This window comes from Silene latifolia, chromosome 11, assembly GCF_048544455.1.
Source record: "Silene latifolia isolate original U9 population chromosome 11, ASM4854445v1, whole genome shotgun sequence".
Lineage (NCBI taxonomy): Eukaryota > Viridiplantae > Streptophyta > Magnoliopsida > Caryophyllales > Caryophyllaceae > Silene > Silene latifolia.
This window is the reverse complement of record NC_133536.1, coordinates 128,116,548-128,135,575: the sequence shown is the minus strand read 5'-3', so window position 1 is coordinate 128,135,575 and position 19,028 is coordinate 128,116,548. Positions and strand designations below refer to the sequence as shown.

Sequence of the window (19,028 nt, the reverse complement as noted above, 5' to 3'; positions counted from 1 at the left end):
ATCCCCAAATCCTCATGTAGGATATATTAGGAACCCTTCCTTTCCATATCTCATATGGTGTCTTTTCGGTTGCTTTTGATGGACTAGTATTCAATGATTTGATTGCAGTTTGGATTGCAAATCCCCAAAACGAGTCAGGTAACTCGGTTAGACTCATCATAGATCGAACCATATCCAGTAGGGTTCGATTTCTCCTTTCGGCTACACCATTTAGTTGTGGTGTACCAGGTGGAGTAAGTTGTGACACAATGCCACAATCTTTCAAGTGTGAATCAAATTCGTTACTGAGATATTCTCCACCACGATCGGATCGTAGTGTCTTTATCTTTTTGTTCAATTGGTTCTCTACTTCATTCTGAAATTGTTTAAATTTCTCAAAAGCTTCACTCTTATATTTCATTAAGTAGATATACCCATATCTACTTAAATTATTAGTGAAGGTAATGAAGTAATCATAATTACCCCTAGCGGTGACACTCATTGGTCCACACACATCGGTATGTATAAGGCCCAAAAGTTCACTAGCTCGTGTCCCTTTACCACTAAAAGGACTACGAGTCATTTTGCCTAGGAGGCATGATTCGCATATACCATAAGATTGGAAATCAAATGGTTTGATCACGTTAGTAGAAACTAATCTCTTAATGCGATTCTCATTGATATGACCCAATCGACAATGCCAAATGTACGACTCATTTGGATCACTTGATTTGAGTTTCTTGGTTTGTATATTATAGATGTCATTCTTTGAATTTGATGTTTCTAGAACATAAATACCATTAATAGATGAACCTCGGCCTATGACCAAGTCATTTTTAGAAATAGTACAACAATGTTCTTGATGGCAAAATTAAAGCCATCTATGTCTAACAAAGCAACTGAAATAATGTTCTTAGATAGAGTAGGTACATAAAAACAATTATGTAAATACAATTCAAATCCATTCGCTAGAACAAGTATATAAGTTCCCTTGGACGTGGTCTCTACCCTAGCTCCATTCCCAAGTCGGAGATCAACATCGCCTTTGTTCAGCTTTTCCACGTTTCTTAGCCCCTGTAAATGATTACAAAGGAGAGAACCACAACCAGTATCTAGTACCCATGTTGTGGTGGAAGTGAAATTTACATCAATAACATAAATCTCAGTAGGAATTTTACCAAGTGCAATGACAAGTCCATCCCTTATATTTCCCAAATATATGGGGCAATTTCTCATCCGATGTCCCATGCCATGACAATAATGGCATTCATCATCAACTTTGGCTCCTCTACTAGTCCCACTAGTCCTTTTGTTACCATTGTTGAATTTTCTCCTTTTTCTTCCCTTCCTCTTAAACCATTTCCCTTTTGTAGCAAGATCTTGCTTGCTAGAACTCCCACTTACTTTGGCATCCTTCTCTTCCAAAGATAGGGACCTCATAGACTTAGTGACATGGTCTACCCGAGACGCATTCACATAAGGCCTAGTTATAGTACGAGGTATGGAGGAAGTGATGAAATTGAGATTTCCATCGGAACCGATCCCAAAATGAAGCTCTCTAGTAGTATCGAGTTGGTGGTTGGAGCAAATTTCGTCAAATAAGTTGTGACATGACTCAATGGTAATTGGTGTTGTTGCTTGTGATGGATCCATTGTGATATAAATCAACTACAAATTTGGAGGTAAAGGAAATCTTAACATTTGTCATTTTAATTAAACTTGTAAACATTTTTAAACAAGTTTTAACATTTATATAGTGACCTCTACCCAACTAATATAAATGATTCCGAGATCCCAATTCATAATAATACTCTCGGTCGATAAAAAATTACTCTAATTTTCATCTTTAGCCCGGAACACATGCGACTACGGTCACGAATACTTCCGTTGAGCTCAATCCAAATTTTGATGTAATAACATTTTACTACCCCACTTCGCCAATGTAACAAGGTTTGTATTACGGTGAAGCCGAATTAACTCCATTATGAAATTGGTACTTCATGGGTTTCTACTATTTGGTAAGGCTATACCCAATTATTATATGTGAGAGGTCTTGTCAATTTATTATCTATCACGTTTTAAGTGAACTAAAGCGGTGAAATACGATAATTATAATTGACATGGTCGATGACTCGATATGATATGCATGTGTTGTTATGGCGATTTGGCAATGCATGCAACATATTAAAAGAAATTCAATGTAATAAATAAAATTCCTAGTATGGCCTTCCTAAAATAGAAAATCAAATATTCTATTACATATTCGGAAACCAACTCCTTTGGTCCCTTGAATCTTCAATTGGCACGCTTCCTAAGACACCGTCTTCGTCGGATCACCTTTCCGAATGGCACCGTCTGTGAAGATGCTCCATAATTACAAATAATAATAAAAATGCAAAGCTATTCCTATTATACATTTGTAAAATGGAAAAACTAATAAAAATAAAAGTGATACGAGATCACATTAAATTACAACCGAATCAATATTCCCTTTCATTACGGGTAATATTGATTAAACTAAGGCCATACTAAGATAAAATTACATAATTCAAAATTATATAAATAAAAGACATTCAACAATTAAAATATGCAGCATTATAATATGTACCTATCATGCCAAATCATGTGCCAAATCGCCTTATTTAACTTATGTCGTAAATATAACCCGGTTTTATGGAAATGCGTGATAATAACCTTTTAAAATCACTAATTAACACTTAAATCACATCTAACCTCAAGTTAATTATCCTAACACCTTTTAGGACTCAAAAATTAGTCATCACTAAATTTTTGACAATAATTCAACTTGATTTAATTTTATGCTCATTTATGACCTTAAAATCATTATATTTATGAAATATATCCAAATTAAATTATAAAAATTTCAAAATTTGAATTTTAAATTTTTGAACATTCTGGAATAATTCCATGACACTCATTATGTCAAAAATCATGGTTAAAATTTTCGAATTAATTTTGAGAAAATATAGTTGCATTTTATCGGTTTTATCTCATAAAATATTTAAAGTATCCAAAAATTATTCCCATTAATTTTAAAACTTTAGATCTGATAAGTGGGATATTTATGCAACCTAAAATAAGTTTCTTAAGCCATGCAATACGTTTTAACTATTTATGCTAAAATAGTCACTATTTATGCTATTTTTACTCTAAAAATCCATAAATCATGCTAAAAGAGATCTTTTAATCTCGAAATTTACCTACACTCTGTAACTTATGCATGTGACATCATATTAAAAAATCATGGCTTAATTCAAAATTTAACTATTTTTAACCATTTTACCTCTTTTAATCCATTTTTATCTCATAAAAATCATAAATCATGCAATATTAATCAAATTAATACGACTTTTAACACATAACTTTTAAAATATTCATGTGAGGTCATATAAAATTTTCAAGGTCAGAAACTTAGTTTAACTATTTTTAGCATTTTGCTTCCCATTTTAGTCATAAAAATGTAATAAAATGACTAAAAATCTTTAAAATGAGCAATAAATTTCCATAAATCATAAAAATGACCTAAAATCATTTTAGGACCAGAATATATAACATGCATGGTGATTTATTGGCTTATACTTATAAATCACAAATTTTTAGTTTTATATGTTAACCTTTTAACTCGGAAAAACAATAACCGATTATGCATGCAACATCCTTATGCTCTGATACCACTTGTTAGGTTTATATACCTATTATTAAACTCCTCTAATAGTGAACTAATTAACTTCTTAATTATTCGTTCTTTAGATCTAGTGCATGCATAACAAAATAAAAGATTTATAAGGAAAAACAATGTTCCTCACATTGATAGATGGTTCGAAAATATGGGCACAAGTAAGGTCACCTTCCTTCACTTGTTCTTGAGCTAAATATGATGGATGATCCTCCTAAGACTCCAAGTATAGAAGATACTCCAATAAGTTGCACCCAAGATTAATCCCAAAAATTCCTACTAATATTAACTAGATATGTAGTAGAAATATAACCTTAATAATACTAATATTTGTAGTATTACTAATTCTAGTAATAGATTGAGTGTATTAATATTTGTGAGAGTTTTTAGCAATTTGCATGTGAGGGAAATTTAGAGAGAAAACAAGCAAAAACTAGAAGAAGAAAAATGAGCAACAAATGCTCATTTTAAGAAGCCAAAACCGGTGGCCTCTTCCATAGGGGGGGAATATTTTTGCTTTTGTTTTTACTCTTTTTCATAGTCTAGGTAGAGTAGTGTAAGATATAGGTATGATTAAATCTTTTATGTTGTGTCGCAATCACCCTTTAATCAAAACCAACAAAAAACAAAAGAGCATCTTTTGCTCTTCCATATGACCGAAATAATGGAGCTTTTTTGGTCCATTTTTGCCTTTTGTCATTTGTCCCACAAATGCTTATAAGTCATATGTTAAATTATCTTACATATATAATTATTAGTGTAATCATTTAACACTTAAACATTACAACTAATAATATAATATACACTCCACTATATGAGTAGTATACTACCATTATATCAACATATAATGGGTCTTATAATTACTAGCTAGTTAAAATTACAACTTCTTGTAACTTAAAATAACTAATTACCTCTACCTTAAAACTTATAAAATACCTCAACTAATTTAGTAATTTAACACTTAATTACTAAATTAAATCTTATTTAATCACATTACAATAAGACGTAAAATTGCACTCCCATAATTAAGGAATTAATTAATCTGTATCGCATACAATTAATTAAATATCTATTTGGGCCTCATCCTATAGGTGTGACCTAAAGGGATCAACTGACCACCAGCGTCACACGACAGTAATGTTAAACTCTAGTTAACCAATCATTACTGATTAATGACGGTCAGTCGATTATTAAAGAATCATCGCTCACGTATTCTTAGTATGAGATTTAATTATGATATTTAAATCATGTGATCGCACTATTGTTGAGGACACATTTCCCAACAATTTCTCCCATAGTGTTCTTTGTTTCACCACTGAATCCTACCAGGACATTTTATTTCTTTATGATCTGGCTTTCATCAATCTTCATTGCTTTCAGGACGTCAAGCATGATCAGATTGACTGAGCTGCCCCCATCTACTGAAATTCTGAGGACACGTGCAGTTCCTATTTGCATGGTAATGACCAGGCCATCATGATGTACATCAGAGATTCCCTGCATGTCAGTATCATTAAAAGTAATTTGAGGTAAATTTATGGGTTTAAAAGGAGATTTCATTTTTAACTCCCTGGCTATTTTCTTTGCAGTAGAGCTAGTCAGGCCGCAGATTTCAGATCCTCCATTGATGAACTTGACCTCATAGATGGGTGGTGCTAGATGCAGGTCACGTTGTGGTCTCTCCTGGTCCTTTCTTGTTCCATTGTCTTCCCTGCTCTTTGATGGCATTAGATCTTTCAGGTAGCCTTTCTTTAATAGGTAAGCCACTTGCCTGCGTAGTCCCAGGCATACCTCTATTGTGTGTCCTATGTCCATGTGGAACTCACACCATCTTGTTGTGTCTTTCCTTGAGTTAGGGTTATCTGTCTTCTTTGGCCACTTGACAATGTCTCCCATGTTGTCAAGCCTTTTGATCAATCTTGCAGTGTCAACAGAGAAGTTATATTCTTGAATAGGGGGGTAAGTATAGGAGTTACCTCGTTATTCATGTACATAGTTGACTTCTGATCTGTCAGGCCTGGTATAAGGGGATGGCCTAGAACGGCTTCCTCTGTGATTGGAACTTTTCTTATTGGACCTGTCATATCCTGGATTGTTGTTAGTGGTATCTTCTTTGAAAACTTTATCTTCTTCCAGCCGGATGTAGCCAAGGACTAATGCCTGGACGTCTTCAAAGGTTTAGCAAGGCTTCATAGTCATTTCATCATAGAAATCACTGTCCAATGGTAGCCCCTGCCTGAAAACTTCCACGGCTGGTCCAACATCACATTTGGGAATTGATACTTTCTCTTTGTTGAATCTGGTCATGAATGCTTTGATTGATTCGCCAGGCTTTTGCGTGATCCTGTACATATCACTGGATCTCTTTTCAAGTTCCCTGTTGCTGGCGAATTGGTTGTTGAAGGAGTTTATCAGGTCAGCAAAGGACTTGATGCTTCCGTTTGGTAGATTTATGTACCATTGTAAGGCAGGTCCATTAAGAGTTGTTCCAAATTCCTTGCACATGCAAACTTGTCGTAGTTCACTAGGTATGGAGGCTGTCAACATTCTTTGTTTGTAGTAGGCTACATGGTTTTATGGGTCTGTAGTTCCATCATAGATTCTCATTGATGGCACCACAAACGTTTTTGGTAGATCTATCTTTGCTATCTCATCCACGAAGGGTGAGTCAGCATAACTTTCTGGATTTGCTTATTCAGTGGGTGTGGGTACTCCAGGGATCTTCTCAAATTTCTCATGGAGTTTCTAGATTTCCTGGAGCATGGCCATCATTATTGCTGTGCTGATTTGATCTGGTATAACCTCTTCATTTGGGGTTTATTCTGAGTATGTATCACCTTCTCCTGCTCTGGATTTTGATGGAATTGGAGTACCAAAGTTGGAGAAATCAATATTCCTAATGATTGAAGAGAATGGTGTGCCAGGCTGAATTTTTAATTTTGAGCCTGAGGCTTTGTCTCCTAGCCTTTGTTTCAGACTAGATTCTGATTCCTTTATTTTCATAACTTCAGCTTCAGCCTGGGCCTTTTTCTATTTCAGTTGTTCCATTTCCAATAATTGTTGCTGGGCAGCAGCCAGTTGTTATTCAATGCTATCTCCAGTTATTTTTTGAAATTGTTTTTGTGTTGTTTGGATTTAGGTTTTGATTGTTTTTGAGCTAGATGCCCCACGGTGGGCGCCAATAGTTTTAGCAGGAATTATCACAGAGACAATGTCCTGCCGGGGAAGAATTTGCAGAGTGATCTAACTCAAAATGAATAGCCTGACTAGTATAATAGAAAGAATAAAGGAATAAATGCAAAAGTATGACACATAGATTTATACGTGGAAAAACCCCGGGAATAAGGGAAAAAAACCACGGGTACCAAGCCATGAGGGATTATTACTATAACTTTAGATATCCTGACAGGGAATGTGTATGTCAAGCGAAGTATACAACACGGCTGCTTAGTAGTAATGTTAAGATTTTTAGTTGAATACAAGTATGAGAGTAAAGTGAGAGTAAGTAGATGTGTAAGCAAGTGTCCTCTTCTTTTCTTCTTATCATCTATTTATAATAGCTTTGCAACGGCTCCTTCAGGTTAATTTTAGGGTTTCCTGGTAAATAAGACTCGTGCCCTCTTTACCCGGAGGTGGTTGCTTGATTTATGTTGCCTTCCAGCCGTTAGCCTTGCTTAGTCAAATATTCTATCCTTTCGTGTTGATTGTTAAATGGGTCTTCCTTGATTATAGGAACTGTTTTTCTAAGTCTTGACCATGCTTTAATCGTTGCCTGCCTTGCCCTGATTATGCTGACTTTGTGGCTAATGTAATGTCTTAGTAGATGCATGTCTTGTCTTTTCCTAATGGTTGGTGCCTGATCAGGCATCCTGGTTTCTTTGTATGAGATATCTTTCGTTCAGGCTTGGCTTTTTGTATTTGCCTGACTCATGTCTGACCGGGGAGGACAATTTTGGGCCCAACACAAACTGAACAAGAACAAAAGAGCTGCAGGTTGATAGTGACAGGTTGTCCTTGGCTACTGTATTTCTTTGGCTGGTTGTTGAAGGTCAATAGCCTTGGTTCAGGCACCTCCTATGGCTCAAGGCTCTATCTAATGAATGCTGAAAATAGGCCAAGAGTTTCTTTGTTGAGAGTTTTCCCTTGTTTGGCAAAAAATGGCAACTTTGCTTTATCTGAATTACCCTCCTATAACTAGCTTTTCAGTCTGATTTTCCGTGCAATTCTCTAGGAGTTGAGTCTGGTTCCTTAGGATTGATTTGTGATTAGTTGAACAAAGATTCAGCTGGCGAAGGTGGCAGCTGGTGGCTAGCCTGAATCGTGCACTTATGGCCTGATGAACTTGGAGTTACAGTTGATGTTGCCTGAATGTTGTTGCTGTGATTGTTCTTGGCCTGATTTGTGTCTGGTATCCCTGGCAAGATTAGGGCGTTCTTGGTTTGTCCCTAGCCATCCTCTAAAATATTGCTAACCTAGTTAGCAGCTCCTGCTGCAACCCCTCGTAGTTGAACAGGGTTTATCCTCAAGGCTGGATCCTCCCCCTCCTCATAATCTTCATAGAATGGGCTGAGATCACCCATATTGAATGTTCCATAGACTCCATAGTCTTCTGGCAAGTCAATTTTATAAGCATTTGGACTAATTATTTCTAAGACCTCAAATGGCCCATCTGCCCTAGGCATAAGCTTGTTCTTTCTTTTTGATGGGAACCTTTCTTTCCTGAGCAGAGCCAGACCAGATGCCCTTCCTAAAATTCTTTCTTCTTTCTTGGGTTCTTGGATTGTTTCTTGTATAGCTCATTGGAACTCTCAATTTGTTTTTTCACAGTCTTATGCAGCTTTAGTAGTTGTTCAGGTGTTCTCTTGGCATCAGGATTAAACTCTTCCCTTAGGACAGAAGATAAGTCCAAGGGTATAAGTGGATTAACCCCATAGACTACCTCAAAAGGACTCTGACCAGTAGTAGTAGAGGGTGCCTTATTGAATGCAAATTAAGCTGCAGCTAGCTTCAAATCCCAATCCTTCAAAGTCTTGCTAACTAGACACCTTAGTATCCTCCCCAAAGTTTTGTTGGTGACCTCAGTTTGGCCATCTGTTTGTGGGTGGTGGGAGGTACTGAACAAGAGCTTTGTCTTCAGCAACTTCCATAGGGTCTTCCAGAAGTAGCTCATGAACTTGGTATCCCTGTCTGATACAATTGTCTTAGGAATCCCATGGAGCCTCACAACTTCCTTGAGATATAGCTCAGCAACACTGGCAGCATCCTCAGTTGTCTTGCAGGCTATAAAGTGAGCCATCTTACTGAACCTATCTACAACTACCATAATTGAGTCCTTGCCTCTATGTGTCCTAGGTAAGGCCATAATGAAATCAAGGCTCGCATCTTCTCAAGGTTTATCAGGAATAGGCAGTAGAGTGTATGATCCTGCTTGGAAGGAGCTCTTGGCTTTCTGGCATGTTGACCACCTTCTAAGGACTCCTTGAACATCACCTGTCATTCTGGGCCATTAAAACTGATCTTTTAAGATCTCCAGTGTTTTCTGGACCCCAAAATGTCCCCCTAGTTCTCCTGAATGGACTTTTCTGATCAACAAATCCCCGTAGGATCCCTTTGGTACATACAACTTGTTACCATGAAACAGAAAACCTTCTTGCAGCACATATCTCTTTCCCTGAGCTGGTCCTCCCTCTGCGTGAGTAATCCACTCCTCGGAGAAACCAGGATCCTCTTTATACATCTCCTTCATGAATTCGAACCCAAGTACCTTATTACTCATGACAGTCAGCAAAGAGTGCCTTCTGGATAGGGCACCAGCTGCCACATTTTGTTTTCGTTCCTTGTATTTGCTTGAAAAGGTGAAAGCTTGCAGAAATTCCACCCATTTATCATCCCTATGGCTCAGTTTGTGTTGGCCATTGATGTATTCCAGGGCCTCATGATCTAAATGAAACACAAATGGCTTAGGTTTTAAGTAGTGACCCCAATCTGTAAGGGCCCTGATGATGGCATAGAATTCCCTGTCATAAGTGGAGTACCTCAACTTAGCTCCATTCAGTTTCTCACTGAAGTAAGCCATTGGATTTTGCCCCTGGATTAGGACAACTGCTATTCCAACTCCACTAGCATCACATTCTACCTCAAATAATTGTTCAATGTCAGGTAGCTTTAGAATGGGAGGAGTCTCACACATCAACTTCTTGATTTTCTCAAAGGAATGCTGAGCAGCATCAGTCCATTGAAAATCTCCCTTTCTCATGCACTCAGTGATTGGTGCAACAACTATGCTAAAGTTCTTGATGAATCTCCTGTAAAAAGATGCCAGATCATTGAACCCTCTTACTTTTGTGATTGTTTATGGGACTGGCCATGTCTGCATAGCCTTGATCTTGTCTTGATCAACTGAGATCCCTCTTCCAGATATAATTTACCCTAGAAATGCTACCTCATTGACCATGAAGGTTACATTTCTCAAGCTTCCCATACAATTTCTGCTCCCTGAGTATTTTAAAAACTGCTTCCAAATGTGTCAGATGTTCAGATGGATTGTTGTTGTAGATGAGTATGTCATCAAAGTATACTACAACAAATTTTCCAAGACAAGGCCTCAGAACTTCAGTCATTAGCCTCAAGAAAGTGCTTAGGTCATTGGATAAACCAAAGGGCATGACAAGCTACTCATACAGACCATGCTTGGTTTTGAAAGCTATTTTCCATTCATCACCTTCTCTTATCCTCACCTGATGATATCCTTGCGTGAGATCTATCTTTGAAAAGATCTGAGCCTCACTGAGCTCATCCAACCTTGGAATAGGGAACATGTACTAGACTGTGATGTTGTTTATAGCCCTACTGTCAGTACACATCCTCCATGTTCCATCCTCCTTAGGCACCAGTAAAGCAGGCACTGCACATGGGCTCAGTGACTCCCTTACAAAGCCCATTGTCATTAGCTCTTCAAACTAATGCTGCAATTCCTTGGTTGCTGTGGGATCACATCTGTAAGCTGATATGTTAGGAAGCATAGAACCAGGTAGAAGGTCTGTGTGATGCTCAATTCCTCTCAGGGGTGGCAATCCACTAGGCAACTTAGCTGGAAAAACCTCCTTGTATTTCTGAATCAGAGGTTCAACCTCTGCAGGCACAATAATACTCTTCTCAATGTTGATTCCCCTTGATATTAGAAATAGCACAAGCTGCTCTTGCCTTAGCTCTTTTATCATGGCTGCTTTAGATAGAAACAATACTCCATTAACTTCCTCAGGCATCTTAGGACTTCTATAGCCTCTTTGGTTTGGTGGCAAGGGAGTCAGTGTGACTTTCTTGCCATTGTGCTTGAAACTATAGACATTTTCCTTTACCTGGTGAGTGGTGTTCCTGTCAAACTCCCATGGCCTCCCTAACAGTAGGTGGTAGGCAACCATAGGAACCACATCACATAAAACTTCATCCTTGTACACCTTCCTAATAGAAAAAGGAACAATGCACTGCACTTAAACTCTCACTTCAGAACCTTTGTTCAACCACCTCAACTTGTATGGACTGGGGTGCTCCTGGGTAGGCAAACTTAGCTTGCTGACCATAATGGTGGAAGCTACATTGGTACAGCTGCCTCCATCAATGATCAGATTACACACCCTCTCCTGGACAGTGCATCTGCTTCTGAATATCATGGACCTCTGGTCGGCTTCTAGAAGAGCTGGTTAGGAGTGCATAACCCTTCATAGGACCAAACTGTGCCCTGTGTCAGGGTGGGCTACAACTTGTCCTTGATCAGTTTCCCCCTTAGCTTCCACTTCTTCTAGGACCAATGTTTCATCTTCCTTATACTCAACTAGACCTTCCCTTTCCCATTCTTCAATCTCCATATCTGTGAGAGCCCTATTTGAAGGACAATCCTTCTTAAAATGAGCAAAGCTTTGGCACTGAAAGCACTTGATTTTATCCCTGGACAGAGGTGGGTTGGTTTTGGGATATATGGGTGCCTTCCCTTTGTCTGCTGTGGGATGGGTAGGTGGTTTAGGTGTCTCAGTGATTTTAACACCAGTATAAGGTTTGAATGTTGGTCTGGTGGGAAATTTGGGTGTTACGGGTTTTACTTTTCCCAGTTTCTCAACTCTCACGGCTAGGTTGACTGCCTCATCAAATGACCAAACCCACTGCATCCTTACCCTGCTAGCTAACTTAGGATCCAAACCCTCAATGAACCTAACAATATTTTTCTCAGGTTTCTCAATAACCTCACATTGCAGGGTTAGCTGTTCAAAGCTCCTAAGGTACACCTCAACAGATAGTTATTCTTGTCTCAATTGAGTCAGTTTAATAAAGATATCTCGGGTATAGTCTTTGGCTATAAATTTCTCTTTTAATTTCTTTTTCAACTTAAGCCAAGACCTGACTGGTTCCTTACCATCTCTAATCCTTTGGTGTTTAAAACTTTCATACCAAATAGATGCATATCCTTTGAGTTTTAAGATGTCAACTTTAAAAGCTTTTCAATCATCATAACTTTTAAACTCAAAGATTCTCTCAACATATCTAAGCCAGTCTAGCAAATCCTCAGGATTTAAACTACCATGGAAATCAGGAATGTCTACCTTTACATCTTTCTCTTTGGCATCATAGTTTGCTTCCTCCATTATTGAGTCATCTGACTCTAAGATGGCTTCTTCATATGGATCATGCTGTGGCTTCCTCCTTCCTGCTCCCATTGCAATCCCTCTCCCTCTTCCTCTTCCTCTGAAAGGTGGTCGTTGCCTTCTTGGGTCATGGTTTGGAAATCTCTCCATGACAGTTTGGACATCATTGAGCAAAGTATCCATATTTCCTGCTGGATTCTATATTCTGGTCTCAATACTAGCAAGTCTCTCTTCACTCATTGGGTTGTTTTTTGTAGTTTTGATGAGCTGGGAAAATGAACTCACTTTTCTCTCACTCAGGACTAACACAATATAGGATTGTGTTATAACCTAAGCTCTGATTACCAGAATTTGCAGTGTAAACTATGGGGACAGATACAATTTGAACAAACACTGAAACAGTCAAATGAGCAATTCCCAGGGAATGTAATAAACTTGGTGATTTTTGTAAAAATAGTAAATGGACTTGAAAAATTATGAAAATTGGTGACAATTTAGTTAAGATGGTAAAATAAGTCTGAGCCAAATTCCATGATTTTACAAGCACTCTATGTAATTCAATTAATTAGAAAACCAGACTGAATTAAACTCCAACTCAGACAGTTTTCTCAGTAGATCTGTGTGACTTTTTTTTGGTTTGAAATTTCTGATAAAACAAAGGGATGTAATTATCAAATTTACCCTCAAGCAAGCACAGAAGGTTAACTTAATAATTTGGGATGATTAAGATTGAATTGTTCAAGCAAGCACATAATCAATTCAAGCCCAACCAGACAATGCACTTAAAACAGTTCAAGCAAGCACAGACCTGTTCTAAGTAACACCACGGATCCTTAATCAATACCTAAGCAAGCACGAGGTATTATCAAGTCCGACTTATAACTAAGACTCAGCAAAGTTATATGATTTGCAAATTTTTGAGATAAATCTCAAGGTTTTTCATTAATCAAAGTCTGAGTAAAATAGACTTAGGAATGGTCCTTATATAGGCCTTCCTGTGAAGTCTTAGTATAAACAAAACCCTAAATTTCTCCATCTATGGGCCAGGATTAATCTTAGGAAGCAAACAAGAGTAGTGGAATTATTTTACAACGGATACAAAAGGAAATTAAAGCAAACTAAACATGAACAAAAGAGCTGCAGGTTGATAGTGATAGGTTGTCCTTGGCTGTTGTATTTCTTTGGCTGGTTGTTGAAGGTCAATGGCCTTGGTTCAGGCACCTCCTGTGGCTCAAGGCTTTATCTGATTTTCTGTGTTGAGAGTTTTCCCTTGTTTGGCCAAAAATGGCAACTTTGCTCTATCTGAATTACCCTCCTACAACTAGCTTTTCAGTCTGATTTTCTGTGCAATGCTTTAGGAGTTGAGCCTGGATCCTTAGAATTGATTTGTGCTTAGTTGAAAAAAGATTCAGTTGACCAAGGTGGCAGCTGGTGGCTAGCCTGAATCGTTCACTTATGGCCTGATGTACTGGACTGACAGTTGATGTTCCCCGAATGTTGTTGCTCTGATTATTGTTGGCCTGATTTGTGTCTGGTATCCCTGACAAGATTAGGGTGTGCTTGGTTTGTCCCTGGCCATCCTTTAAAAGATTGCTAACCTGGTTAGCAGCTCCTACTGCAGCTGGAGCAGAAGCAGGACCTGCATCAGGCAGCCTATTGAGGCGCGAGCCGTCAGGCGGTGCAAGTAGGCCTGTTCTAGTTTGAAATTGGAAAACAGTTGGCCTGTTTAGGCGCGGGATAGGGAACGATCCAAGGGTACGTCTCCTGACCATTTGAAATCGTTTGTAAAACTGTTTGTAAGGGAGTGTTTGAAACCATCTTTGTTTGAAAAGGTCGTTTAGACCGCCTTTGTGTTAATGTGAGGAACGGGACTTGAAATAATCACCATTGTATTGATGACGTTTGATGTCGAGTTCGGTTTTGCAAGCTTGACATGAATGGTTTTGAAAAATCATTATGAACTATTTGTTTTAAGTTCATTTGTTTGTAATTAGTCAATGTTTATCATCGTACTCGGGCAAAAAAACCGACATGGTATATGGAACCAAGGATGACTTTGCATTTTTGACTAATATGTTATTTTTGAGATGTGAAGAAATGAAATAAAATGTTTTATGGTTAAAAAGTTTATCATAAAAATGATTTGAAATGGTAAAAAACCGATTTGAAAATGGAAAGAATAAACTCAAACACATTTGAGTTCTGACCAGAGCACCTCATTGAGGCGCGAGGCACCTAGTGGTGTTTAGGGCCTTCTGTTTCGGTCAAAACTCGGTTTTGGCTCATTCGATCCGTATTTTGGACCATGTTATGCATGTTTTAGCATTTTAAGGTCATAAAACATATAAAATACATCAAAGAAGAGGATTTTTACACCCTCATACTTACATGCTAGGCTTCAGACGAGAAATTGACGAAAGTGTAGCAACTTGTTAGGTCGCAAAACTTGGTTGAAAACCTTTTTCGCAATGTAAAGAGTGTTTTGTTTTATTTGGTGAGTGTGTAGTCGGTCGAGATGGTCGATCAAGTGATTTAATGCACGATGACGGTACCAAACAATGTGTATGGCTTGTATTTTCGATCGGTAGGTCGAAAATACGTGTCGGTTTGTGACTTAAGAAGTCGAGTCGAGAATTTTAAGGGAGAAATGAGGGGGCGGACACTCGCGTACCTTCAAATGGTGGCATTTGAGGGGTATTTATAGAAGACTGAGTGGTTGTGGGCATTTTGATAGACGTGGCCGCATGGGCTACTCGAAGAGGCGCGAGCCATTTCGCAGGTCTTCGAGCTGTCTTGTCACTATCACGCAAATGAAATCATGATTTGTATTATCCAAGGTTTTGGATGACATGATTTGTACTTGACCATTCAAGTATACCTAGTACACTTAACATGGAATTTTTGAGAAGTTTGTTTTTTGTGTTTGACTCGATTTGACTCGTTGTTGGAGTCGGGATTTGAATTTTGACTCTGTTTTTGGTCCGGTGTCTGTTTTAACTCTAGTTAATGTCATTGCGACCCCATCGTTATACATTAAACACTCCAGGTACTTTTGAAAAGTTTCAAAATGTTTTGTTTTCGAAATGTTTTTGAGTTTTCCGGCGTTTAGTTGTACAGAACTGTCGATTAAACGTATCGACTCCTAAGCATGTTGTAGTCCGATAATCATCGGGTGTTTGTTGGGGAATCAACGGATACTGGGTATCTACAGAGCCCCCACTTTGACTGAGGCTTGGAGGGCCAAAGTTAAAGTATAGCCCCCAAGTCAATCAAAGATAACAACCTGGAGACCGAAGTGACGTCGAGGCGGCTCGAAAGGATTCGGGCCAAGGACGTGCCGTCGGGAATGGCGACGTCAAGGCGACTCGGGGAATGAGTTAAGGACTTATCGTCGGGAACAGTTTAGAGTCTGTCGATTGTCCGTGTGGGTCGTTTAAAATCCGTTAGACTACGTACAAAGGCTCGCCAGCCATAAGAAGGAGTCATACCTGAGGCATCTTCGGGATATGTCCTTGAATTGTTTCTTGTTTGGGGGCAAAGGCTCGCCAATCGTGTTGCGGATATGATGGGGCTCGCCAACCGCGTTGAGGTTACGTTGTGAGGCTCATCAACCTTGTTGAAGGTGATGCGTTTTGAGGCTTGCCAGCCATGTTGGAGGCGCGTTTTGAGACTCGCCAACCATGTTGAAGGTGATGCGTTTTGAGGCTCGCCAGCTATTGGGCCCAGAATTGTCCTGCCTGACCAGACAACAGTCAGGCAAAGAAGCACCGAGCCTAGCCTGAACAAAAAGAAACCTGTAACACCCCCATACTCCAAGTGCCTTACCAGGACCACTTAAGGCATGTGAATGCTACCATCTCGGTTACCCGAGGCAATGAATATCAAATAGACCATAAAGAAACATACTTTAATAATTAAGTTTAAAGCGATACAAGTTCAACTCCCAAACTGATAAAAGAAAGTACAACTGTTCTCAAAAATACTAATCCAAATGAAACGAACTAGTTCATGACACAGCGGAAGACTCTAGTGACTCATGTGATGACTCCATCCCAGCTATCCCTCGCGTAAGCCATCTCATACCTGCTCAATAAATACTCACCATCCCCGAATGGATCACCACAGTTTTTAAAACAATTAAACGGGGTCAGTTCTGATTACACAAAACAACACAGCTGCAATAAAAGCAATACTATAATTCAAACCAACCAAATTAATCTCGATCACACCACCACACTCCTGAATACACACTAAAGTGTGTAGTCCTGCCAGAATATTCATTGCAACAAGTATTCCACACTGCCAGTGGGGGACCGCAGCCGTTCCCACCTAAGCTCCGCTCATCTAATCCGAGCGATAAACCCAAGTTCCTAAATGTGCACATCCCTTCTGTGGCGGGTTCCACAGAAGGCGAACCAAGGGCGTGAAGCCATTCCTGCAAGTGATTCCACTCAGCCGAGGACGCACCTCGTAAACCACAGACAATTATACAACAACCGCATTATACAACTAACATCACCAATTCCAAATCCGATAAGATATAAGCCAACAACAAGGATTAATCGTCTACAAAACCATGTAATCAATACTGAGTAGGGAAACCCTACCTGGAATAGCAATCACACAACCGTCCCAATAGCTAATCCATACCGTTCTTCTACAAACCCTCGACAAAACGATCACAACGGCGTAAAGAACGAGACAATCCGACGACCCTAGCCTTGGGATTTGTTAACAATGCGATGAATGCGAACTACGTAACTTTTATTCTTGTCTTTGAAAGATTTTAGAAGGTTAAATAGTGATTAAGAATAGTGACGGAAACCCTTTTATATTAATCTTGCATTATTAACAAAACCCGGCTAAACAACCCGTAATACGCACTTACTCGATCGAGTAAGTGACTTACTCGATCGAGTGTCACACTTACTCGATCGAGTACCCATCGGGTAAGCTATTGTTTTGCGTAAAAAGATACTTACTCGATAGAGTAAGTCCCACTCGATAGAGTACCCAAAGACATAGAAAACCGTAGTATTACAGTCTTCCCTCCTTAAAAAGAACTTCGACCCCGAAGTTCAACCCATACACAAAAACAAAACACACTATCTCAACTCCGACACAACAACATAACCAAAACTCAACACAAAACTCAGAACACAACTCCCAACCAACACTCAGACCAACTCTAAGCAACTACTAAATGTACTAAAACCAACATAAACCATACAAAAACCTTATGCAACCATCTCCTACCCCCCCTAAAAAAAACATGGTTACGTCCCCATAACCACACATACATGATAAAAAAGAGACGGATATCGCTCCCTCGTAGCCTCTTCCGCCTCCCAAGTAGCCTCCTCAACCTCATTGTTAGACCAAAGAACCTTAAGCAACACCGTTTCCCCATGTCTAGTTTTGCTAACCTTGCAATCAAGAATCTGTTTTGGCACCTCAAGATAAGACAAAGACTCATCCAACTCTATGTTCTCTACCTCTAACACATGAGAAGGGTCGCTCACATACTTCCATAACTGAGACATATGAAACACATTATGCACTCTAACAAAAGCTGCTGGCAACGCTAACTGGTAACCAACCTCACCCACACGATCCAAAATCTCATATGGTCCGATAAACTTCTGGCTCAGCTTCCCTTTCTTACCAAATCTCATGACCCCACGCATAGGAGACACTTTCAAAAGAACCTTCTCCCTAACCGGAAACTCTATGTCATGACGATTTAAATCTGCATTACTCTTTTGTCGATCCTGGGCCGCTTTCATCTTTTGCCTGATCAGATGAACCTGTTTTATCATCTCTTGTACCATATGTGGTATAAAACCACAATCTCAATTTAATCATCCCAGCAAAATGGACTCCTACACCTCCTCCCATACAAAGCCTCAAATGGTGCCATCCCAATGATCGTGTGATAGCTGTTGTTAAAAGAAAACCCAATCAGATCCAATCTCTCCTCCCAGCTACCACCCAAATCCATAACACAAGCTCGCAACATATCCTCCAAAGTCTTGATGGTCCTCTTTGTTTGTCCATCTGTCGCAGGATGAAATGTCGTACTCATATTCAAAGTAGTTCCCATCAACTCCTGCAACTCTTTCCAAAATCGTGATATGAACCTCGCAACTCTATCTGACACTATATCCTTGGGCATCCCATGCAAACGAACCACATGCTTCCTATAAGCTAAAGCTAACTGTATCTTGGTCCAATTATCTTTCATCGGCACAAAGTGAGCTGACTTGGTCAAACAATCAATTATTATCCATATCATGTTGTTACCATGTTGACTCCTCGGCAAACCCACTATAAAATCCATAGAGATGGACTCCCAATTCCGCTCAGGTACCTCAAGAGACTGAATCTTACCTTGTGGTCGTCGCTGTTCTCCCTTAAACCCTCTGACATGTCAAACATCGAGCTACAAACTCAGCTGTTTCCTTCTTCATCCCAGGCCACCAGAAGGTCTTTTTCAAATCTTTATATAACTTGTCACCGCCTGGATATACCGAATATGGTGTGCAATGAGCCTCTGTCATGATAACTTTTTTTAGTTCCTTATTATTAGGAACACACCATCTCCCATCGAATCTCACATTGCCATCTGTATCAATAGAGAACCGAGACACTGTCCCTTTCTCTACTCCAGCTCTCCACTCCTCGATCTTAGGATCCAAAACTTACTTCTTGCGAAT

At 39.2% G+C, this 19,028-nt stretch overlaps 1 protein-coding gene across 1 annotated transcript; it reads right to left on the bottom strand.

Moving 5' to 3' along the window:
- Nucleotides 1–10,635: 10,635 nt before the first annotated feature.
- LOC141613974 (uncharacterized) lies at nt 10,636–11,346 on the bottom strand. Its single transcript, XM_074432718.1, has 2 exons — nt 11,201–11,346; nt 10,636–11,137 (listed from the first exon to the last, which is right to left on the bottom strand). Exons 1-2 carry the CDS (start codon nt 11,344–11,346, stop codon nt 10,636–10,638), a joined length of 648 nt encoding a protein of 215 aa, XP_074288819.1.
- Nucleotides 11,347–19,028: the final 7,682 nt, after the last annotated feature.

Coding starts and splice junctions, on each gene's coding strand:
- LOC141613974 (XM_074432718.1), bottom strand. CDS start 11,346: ATGATATTCAGAAGCAGATGCACTGTCCAGGAGAGGGTGTGTAATCTG. Junction 11,138..11,200: donor CCCAGTCCATACAAGTTGAG/GTGGTTGAACAA, acceptor TTTTTCTATTAG/GAAGGTGTACAAGGATGAAG.